The following is a 9,780-nucleotide window of genomic DNA, read 5'->3' as shown; positions in this document are numbered from 1 at the left end:
CTGAACCCCCTGATCTATAGTCTGAGGAACAAGGATGTGAAGGATGCCCTGAGGTCTATCATAAGGAAAATGTTCTCTAAAATGTTGAGAAAAATGTGATTTTAACAAACACCAACCCATGAAACTTTGTAGTGTTATGACATATTAGTACCATACATCCTGTATTTGAAACAATCTGATGATCTATGCATTAAAAAAATAAAAACAAAACCTTAAATAGATCCAGAGAAAGAGTTGGTCAAGAATGTTCCTTTGTGGAGTGTCTTTTTTTTTTTCCCTGGCTGACAAGTGGTTTCCTGAAAACCAAGATTTGGAAAATACTGATTTTGCCAAATTTGGTGTGCACTTGTGGTCAGGAAACCAAAACCAGAGGTTTCATTTTGGATGACTTATACATGAATCTCAACATAAAACTTAGATACTGTGGTTCCTTAGTTTGAGTAGCACATGGTTCTATTCTTCCTCCTTTTCCCTCTGTGCATGATGGCTGTAGGATTCTTGTCATGGTGCACAGAAGCTGAACAAGCCATGCTGGACCATGGGAGGTTTATTCAGGCTGGATAATCTGAGTTTTAGGGTGGATAGGAGGAGGGTATGAAGTAACCAAAGTATAATTCCTATCTTCACTTATGGCTGTGGAAGAGGTAATGCATCAATTCAGGAAGGTACAGATTAATGTCAAGCAGACCTACGATGATATAGTTCACTATAAAGAGCAGTCAGATAATCAAACAGTCAGACAGAGACTCCAGCCCACAGGGGGGCTACAAAGCAACCCCAGCAGAGGCCTTCCTGGGAAAAATATGGAATTAATACGGGTATCACATTGTTCCCTCTGATAGTGTTATACCCACCTCCTTCTTGTACCTGCCTTGTCCATTTAGATTGTAAGCTCAATGGGGCAGGGATCTCTCCATGTGTAGACAATGCCTGACACAAGAAGACCTTCCTTTTATATGGTACTCAAATGCTAGTATAATAAAGATGATTCACAGTAAATCTTAGGCCCAAACCAAGAATGCCCTGCATACCTGTCTCTACAGGCATATTCCAAATCTGGAAAGCTGTCACTAAGGCATCTCCAAACTCATTCTGCTCTGGAGCCCTCAGCCTTTGCTGTGCCTGAGAGCAGTTACTGGAGTATATTTACTAGGGCTGTGTGAAACGGGCCCTATTTGATTCAGATTTGGATTCAGCCAGAATCGGTAACAGTGATTTGATCTGTTGATTCGGATCACTGTCCCTGATTCAATTCAGCATCATCTGAATCTGAAGATTCAATGTTGATTTGGCAAATCAGCGATTTGGACACAGGAACAGCTTTAAAAGATTTTTCTACATACCTTGAGGTACTAGTGTGGCTCCTGAACACTGCAGTGCTGGGGCACATGAAGCGTCCCACAGGAGCACAGGGGGCTCTCCAGCATGCTCAGCAGTGAACCCACAAGTGGACCAGAAGTCCTTTCGACCCACTTCTGGGTCTGGCAGGGAGTGCACTGCCCCCCAAGTGCCCCTCTGGCTCGGTGATCAGCCGCAGGGGGACCCCGGGTGCCCCCCCTGACCCAGAAGGCACTAGTCACCGAGCCAGGGTGGGGAGCACTCCCCGGTGGACCAGGAAGTGGACCAGAAGTGTTTCTGGTCCATTTCCGGGTCTGCTGCCGAGCGCGCTGGGGAGCCCCCCCGCACTTCTGAGGGATGCTGCATCTGTCCCAACACTGCAGCATTCAGAGCCCCTGCTACCTAGAGATATGGAGAAAAGACATCTAAAGCTGTATCTACGTCCAAATTGCCAAATCTGTCCGAATCTCTCTGAATCAATTCGGAGGGTTCTGAATCATTTTGGAGAGATTAAATGTCCTCTGATACAATTCAGATTTGGAGATTTGGCCACCGAATTGGGATGAATCTCCACTTAATCAAATCAGGGACTGAAGCTTCGCAGTAATATTCACTGGCAAACTCTTGGGTTTAGTGTGTGCATATGATGAATAGTGAGTGAGACATGTTTGGATCCTATATTTTGGGACTTACTCCTGCTGCAGGGCAGACAAGCCCTCAAGCACCTAGTAGCACCCACATACCTAAATTCCATCTGTAAGGGAGTGCCAGAGGTGTTGCTCTGTGGGGTCAGGCCAACTCTCAGGATCTCAATATTGCACTGTTAGACAGGAGGGTGTGACACAATTGATCATATACAAACACACAAATCAATTAGGTGTATACATACACACACACTACCAACTCAGGCACGTACAAATCCAAACCAGCCTAGGCACATGCATATCTATCACCAATTCAAGCACACATGCTATACACCCCAAAAGTTAGACAAAAAACAATTGTCCATACCTGTACTCAGTACACATACACAGATCACTAATTCATATATCATGCACACAATGACACACACATATATATATATATATACACACACACACTCACCAGTTCACACACATACAACCCACCTACACATACACACAGGGAAGTTCTTAACTTGGATGGTACAGTGTGTATGTGTGTGCTTGGAGTTCCTGGGATACTTGTGGGAAGTTTTGGTGACAGAGAGAGAGAGAATTAAAGCGTAAGGAGTGAAAGTTGCCAGAACCAAGATTAGAACCAATGGACTAGAGAGAAGCTGGCTGAAGACCTGAGGCTTGGGGTTACTTAAGGTAGATTGGGGCTGGAAACTGAGGCAGACAGCTGAGATATTGGGGGTGGGGGCAGATAAGTGGTGGCAGGGAGGAGACAGCCAGGAAAGAGGGGTTGTACAAAGTTCCAATGGGGAAGAAGGTTTTTTATTGTTGGAGGGTGGGGTGGATGGTGAAGAGGCTCTGTGTGTCGGAAAGGGAGGGGGCTCTGTATGTTGGGGAGGGAGGAGAGAGGGGGATCTGTTGCATGTGAAGGAAATAAAGACTTGTTCTTCTGACATGTGTCTGCAGTGAGTGTGGTGCAGAGGGTGGGCAGGGGGAATGGAGGGCTCTGTGGGCTGCACTGCAGTTGGGCTACTGCGGGCAGTACAGCAGGAAGTGGTCAGCCAGGGCCTCCCACATCCAGTGCCCTGGCCCCTGCTGGCAGTTTATGGCTATCCTGGAGCCTGGGTGGGAGGTGCCTGCTGGGACCAGCAGGGCCAGAACCATGGCCAGCAGGAGCATGGGGTACTGGTCATCACTGCCAGGGGCATTACCTGGATCAGTGTGGTGCTGGTCATCAATGCCAGGGGCAGGGGCCAGAGCAGCTAGGGCACAGAGAGGCAGAGTGGGCATGGAGGTAGCTGCTGCATGCTGCCTCTGCACTGGCATGATGCTTCTGGGCAAAAAAGGGGCTGCCCAGAGAGCAGAAACTGGGCTGGCTTCCAAAGATGGCTGCCAGGTCTTAGCAGCTGCAGGCAGAGCCTGGAGCTCCCCTCAGTGACAGCAGTGTCACATTGCAGAACTGCATGGACCTAGCCAGAAATGTGTTCCCTAATCCTCACCCGTGTAGACACCTACACAAAAACCCTTACTGGGCATGTCTACATAGTGCCATATGGTGAAATTGCTATGGCAGCATGCTTTAGTAATTCATTTTGGAAGTACCAAAGCATGGCAAATTAACTGCCTGTACTGTGCCATACGGGAGGCACACACTTAGATTTCCCCTTACATCGCCATAGGGGCTCACGATAAGTAGGAAGCGTGCCACTATGGCAACATAGCTAGCTATCATGTGTAGACTTCTATGATTGCTATGTCGCTGTAGCATGCTGTAGGGTGACACAGTGCATTGTCACATCACTGTAGAGTGACGTGGAGACTTGCCCACTGTGCACTAGCTTACTTCACAGTAAATCTAGGCTGGAGTAAATGCATGTGTAGACACACGCAGAGACATTGACACTAGGCCTCAGGAAACATACAGAAAACTCACTCAACCTTTCATTTTCATTAATTAATCTTGAATCCACCCCAGCATTCAAATTCACTGAGAATAAAACTTCCTTTTTAGGGTCCTTTTGAAGGCCTCTTTCACCTCCTTGTTCCTTAGGCTGTAGATCATGGGGTTCACCATGGGGATTGCAAAAGTATAAAACACAGAAATGATTTTGTCCTGATCCATGGTGTGTTTTGAACTGAGCCTTAAATACATGAAAGACCCTGTTCCATAGAAGATGGTAACTGCTGTCAGGTGGGAGGCACAGGTGGAAAAGGCTTTGTGCCTTCCCTGAGCAGAGCTGATCCTTAGGATAGCAACCAGAATGTATATGTAGGAGATGAAGATAATCAGAGTAGTTGATGCTACAGTCAAAGTGCAGCAAATAAAATGAACAGTATCAGGGATATAGGTGTTAGAGCAGGACAGCTTTAGAAGTGGGGGTGTATCACAGAAGAAATGATTAATGGTGTTGGAGTGGCAGAAAGACAATCTGAATATAGTTATAGTCTGAATTACTGCATGAAGGTAGCTCACTAGATGTGAGGCCAAGACCAGTAGCATGCAGAACCATTTAGACATGATGACAGAGTAAAGCAGTGGGCTGCAGATGGCTATGAATCGATCATACGCCATCACTGCTAACAGGCAGCATTCACAGGTCACAACAACGCAGAACAAGAAGGACTGTACACCACATCCAGTGAACGAAATAGTTTTTCTTGTTGCAAGTAAGGTCATTAGCATTTTGGGAGCAACGATGGTGGAGATTCCAACATCCAAGAAAGCCAGGTTGCTGATGAAAAAGTACATGGGGGTATGAAGCTGGGAGTCAATCCTGATCAATATGACCATCCCAAGGTTTCCCAGCAGGATGACCATATAGATGAAGAGAAAGAACACAAAAAAGAACATTTCTAGCTTTGGGTTGCCTGTGAATCCCAACAAGAGGAACTCAGTTGCCTCAGTGTGATTCCCCTCTGCCATTTCTCCCAGCTACACTTTCCTTGGAAGATAATGAAAATTGCACTGAAAGGAAAGAGAAATAAGAGGCAAGTGTTAATATTCTGAATAACTATTATTGATCCCTGAACAACCCATCTCATAATACTAGCACTCATTTATTCTGTAAGGCTTTCTCTTACTCTGTGCTGTCTGACACACAAAATATTATGCACCCAAGCTACAGAGATGTATGTTCTACAGGGGAGAATCCAGAACAGGGAATCTAAAATATTACCAGACTTATCAAAACATTCCCAGAGGAAAAGGTAGCATCGAAGTCCACAGACTGCTCTGTATGTACTATCTCTGAACTGGAAGGCAAGAGCGGCATCTTTGTCCTCATCTAGGAAGCATAACTGATTATCCTAGGAGAGGTGCAGTGTAACTCACTATTCTGCTTCCATTCTGGAGATGGCCTGTTCAGAGATAGCAAGTGTATTTGGGAGTAGATGGGATCTGACACTGCTGGTGAATCTTCTGGTGGAGTGAGGATTATATCTGGGTGTGGGGGCTTTATGAGGAAGGTTAGTGTGTGTGGGAATATGCAGTGTTGGAAAGAGGTTTCTGGAGTTTAGACAATGGGGGTGGGGGCTGCGTGCATGACTGGTGAGTACTGAGTGAGCTCTTGGATCAGAACATTTACATAGAACTTCTAGAAGTCATGCAATGATAAGTCATGGTTGTAACATTGTACAAAGGTGCTTCCACTGAGAGATGGAGCAAAGTACTACTCAGTATTAAAAATATTAAACACAGGTACTGCTACGTTGTTACTATGGAACTAAACTAAGTTGTTTAATCACAAGTAAAGAATGTGATGGACAAAGTTGTAGGAAGGAGATATTGGTGGAGCCTGCTGAATGGCTAATGCTAAATGTTCAGCTACACCAGTGCATGTATTCCTTTTTTTTCTTATTTGTTGAAATTATTTAATATTTTTTTTAATGTACATTTTGTTAAGGTGACCCAGTGGGGTCACTGTGGTCAAATTGGCCAAAGCCGTATTCCACCCTTTCTGGTAGCTTGATGTTTTTTAATTCATCTTGCATGTAAATGTGTATTTTAGTGTCCTTTGAAAACGACATACCACATTAAAAGCCCATATTTATACATACACTTTCCAGAGTAACATGTCTTCTTAGGGCATCCTGCTTTTTAGAAACCCGGATCAATTAAATACATTTGGGCTGAAATAGAAACTTAGACCTGTTATACAGGCAAATTTACCTAGAATAATGTTTTCAAACATTGTTCCTCCTACAGAGACACTGGATTCCAGAAATTAGTTGAGATCAATCCAAAGTGTTTGTTCCTATTTGGTGCAGGTTTCAGAGTCAGTGGGCATGTCTATATCTGTGCTTTAATTCACAGCACCCTATTTTACTGTGCATTAAATGGTCACATAAAAATGTGCAATTACACTAATATTCAGTACAAAGCTGCTGTGCATTACTTTAAAAAATGTGCACATTCATTACTGGGCATTTAGGCAGCCTTATGAGCATTTCTATAGTACCTCATATGGGAGGTACTAAATTTAATGTGCATTAGAAAAAGTGCCTTAATGCATTTGTAGATGTGCCTGGTGGATGTGATCTCCAGGTGTGCACAACACTAGTGGGAAGATCTTATGGTGACCAAAGGCATTTTGTTAGTTTTGCTTGGTCTCAGGGAGCCAAAGTCCCCACAGTTCTGGCCATTGATTCTACCTAGAAACCTTGTGTGGTGCAAATATTTTCAAGACAATATATAAGTGTGTGGATTTGAGGGCTTTTCAGGAGAAAAAAAAAGGGTGTTAAATGATAACCTTTGTAAATAACAGTTCTGGTGTATGTATGTATGTACATAGAACAAGGATGTAAACAAGGAGTGACTTCAAAGGAGCTATATTGGCTGTCGTTAGCTGAACATTAAAATTAGAATTAGTCAGGAATTCTCTGACTAAACTGTTTCTCTCAGATAAGGTAGATAGTAATTCCAAAGAAAAGTAGAAACATTATTGATGGAAGGAAGATCAGTAGCATAAATAGGATGGGGCAAGCAGTGCACGTTCCTCAGGCACCAACTATTAGCGGGCACCAGCATCACCTCCCCTGGGAGTCTTTGCCACAACAAGGGAATCTCTCTGTGCTGCCCCTGTCTAGCCACAGGAGCTGGACAGTGCAGCACCAAACCAAACAATGCATATTACAGGGTGCAGGGTGAGTGGGGCAAGTCGAATGGTACTAACCTCATTTCTTCCCACTCAAGAGCCTTTGTAGTGGTTGGGAGAAGCCCCGTATTGCTTCTGCCCACACATAGGAGCCCAACAGTGCAACCCTGTGCTCAGGTGTGTGTCTGGGGTGTGGAGCAAGCAGAATGGTACACTCCATCTGGGAAGCCTTTGCCAAAACAGGCATAGCCCTACTCCCAACTTGTATGCACTGGGCAGAGGAGGGGAAGAACAATTTGGGCACAAGGATCTTCTCTGGGGAAAAACATTGATTTTGAGCAGCAGCAACTTAGAAGCTGCCCCAACATGTAAGACTTTCCTCCCCTCACCCATGCTGCTGCATTCCCCTCCCCTGTCTACCCTTGTCATCTCCCTTGGTCAGGAAAATAGTTTCCCGGCCAACTCAGGAGACAACCTTCCTTGAATGGCTCCCTGTTCTGCAGTTACACAGTGGCCTCTCTGTTTCACAATATATACATCTTATCCAAGTAATCAGTTTCATTCCTCAGGTTCCTGGAATTTTAGGAATCAATTTTCTCCTCTCTGTGCTGTACTGAAATAGAAAAACAAAGATAAGCTTGCTTTCCAGACAGCTCAAATTCAGGAGTGCATGAGTCTTCTCTCCCTACGCATTTTTTGCTGCATCAGAATTATTATTGTAGCCAGAACTTTAAAAAAAAGGAAGAGTTACCCTACCTCTCTCAGATCCTGAGTGATGGACATTGTGCTGGAGGAAGACCACTTTTGTTCTTGACTCCAGGGTAGTGTGTGTTTGGAAACAGGGAGGGTTCTTTATATATTTATTTGTCAGGTATTTGGGGCTACGTTTCTGGATTCCCTCAGGGTCCATCGTTCTGCACATCATGCCAAGGAACATTTTAGACCTCTGAGAATAACCACTCACAAACAAATTATCTCTAACTACTGTCCATAATCTCTAACACACAACTTCCCATTTTTATAGTTTTAAAGGGGGTAGGTCCTTTTCTTTCAACCAAAAAATTAAATCTTTCTTCACAGGAAATATTCCTGCAATGATGTTTGTTCATTCATCTTCTCAGGTGACGAAATGGTTATCAATGGGTGGATCTATATCTGTGCTTTAGTGCACATTAGCCTATTTTAATGTGCATTAAAGTGTCACACAAAACCTGTGCTCTTTAGCTAATGCACATTAAAATAGGCTAATGCACACTTTTCTAGTACCTCACAATGGAGGCACTCGATTTAATGATCATTACCTAAAGGACATTAATGAATGTGTAGATGCACCCAATAAGAACTTTCTACTATTTTTTATACTGAAAGGCCATTACAAATTTACCTCCATTCTGTTCAATTTAAGAAATACTATGCAGTCATTATTGTGTAGCCATTAGTACATGACTGTGTCGTAACTGGAGTTACTGTGCTGTCATGCCAAAGAATGGTGCTGGTATGCTCTTAGTCAATATGCTGGTCAAATCTAGCAAAAACTGCACTGCCATACTTCCTGTCTTATTTCAGCAATGTGTGTTTTCCCTTCAGTGGTCAGGCAAGAGTTATTAGGTCGTTTGTGCAGCTCCTGCATGCACACAGTATCATACTCCTGTAATATTACTGCCAAGATATTAGATTTAGCCTGTGTGTCCTTTAGTGAAAACTGAAGGAATTGACACCCTCCTGAGAGAAGGGAATCCTGGGTTCCAATTGCTGCTGCTACAGGAATTTTACCTTAGCAAGTGATCATATTATAGTTAGGATCTGATTTAGACCCCCAAATCAGGAAAAGGAGATGGATGAAGCACTCTTCTAGGGTGCAAGAGTATCCAAAACTTACAAGGTGGTACTGATAGGGGATTTTACTGTTCTGGTTACCTACTGGCTGAAGAATAAAGTAAAGTATAAAATGTCCAACAGGTTCCTAAGTTGTATAGGGGACAATTCTATGCTTCAGAAAGTTTAGGATATGACTAGGTGATTGTCTATCTTTGACCTTTTTCTGACTAATAGAGAAGAATTGGTTGACAATGTGAAGGTGATGGGAAACCCAGGAGGAAGTGACTATGATATCATAGAAAAATTATACTAAACTAGAGAAAGCAGGAGGTCAGTAGAACTAAGACACTGAATTTCAAAATGGCAGATTTCAGCAGACTCGGAATTGGTAGGCAAGCTCCCATGGTTGGTGAGATGAAGGAAAAAACCATGTTGGATAGCTGGCAAATTTCTAATGGTCATGGTATTGAAAACAGAAAAAAAGACTATTTCCACACTGGAAACACAGGAGGAATGGCAGGAAACCAATGTGGCTACATGAAGAACTTCTTGGATGCTTCAAAATCAAACAGAAAACAGGCAGTGGAAATAACAAGGCACTAAGGAATCACACCAAATGCATAGCAAGAATTTGTTAGGATGAAACATTTAAAAAGGCCATAAAATCCATCCCTTCTCCCCACACTTCCACCCCAAGACCTCCCAGAGCATTGACTCTGCAGCTTAGAGCAAGTGGAGCTAGGAAAGTACCATGATCAACAAGAGGAGAATGAAGCAGAGCTCCACAACTGGTTTTGTTATGTAACCCTCTCCAGCATGCTGGGCTGGGCAATATGCTGGATTCCAGAACCTCATGGTGTCAGTAGCCCTATGATCCCCCTCAGACAGGCCTGTTC

General features: G+C 43.8%; 2 protein-coding genes across 2 annotated transcripts in view; one reads left to right on the top strand and one right to left on the bottom strand.

Moving 5' to 3' along the window:
- The window catches only part of LOC102380367 (olfactory receptor 1030-like), an 882-nt gene extending 878 nt beyond the window's left edge, over positions 1-4 (top strand). The window contains exon 1 of the mRNA XM_025192300.1: positions 1-4. This exon is cut by the window's left edge and continues 878 nt beyond it. Within this exon, the coding sequence (XP_025048085.1) occupies positions 1-4 (4 nt within the window).
- Positions 5-3,957: 3,953 nt separating this feature from the next.
- Positions 3,958-4,896, bottom strand: LOC102380129 (olfactory receptor 1019-like). Its single transcript, XM_006036059.1, has one exon. The coding sequence runs from the start codon at positions 4,894-4,896 to the stop codon at positions 3,958-3,960; it is 939 nt and encodes a 312-aa protein (XP_006036121.1).
- Positions 4,897-9,780: the final 4,884 nt, after the last annotated feature.

Source organism: Alligator sinensis, unplaced genomic scaffold, assembly GCF_000455745.1.
Source record: "Alligator sinensis unplaced genomic scaffold, ASM45574v1 scaffold287_1, whole genome shotgun sequence".
Taxonomy (NCBI): Eukaryota; Metazoa; Chordata; order Crocodylia; family Alligatoridae; genus Alligator; species Alligator sinensis.
Note: the sequence above shows the minus strand (reverse complement) of the source record. Positions and strands in the feature narration are given on the sequence as shown.

What these genes read in the sequence shown, in the direction of transcription:
- LOC102380129 (XM_006036059.1), bottom strand. Translation starts at nt 4,896, where the DNA reads ATGGCAGAGGGGAATCACACTGAGGCAACTGAGTTCCTCTTGTTGGGA.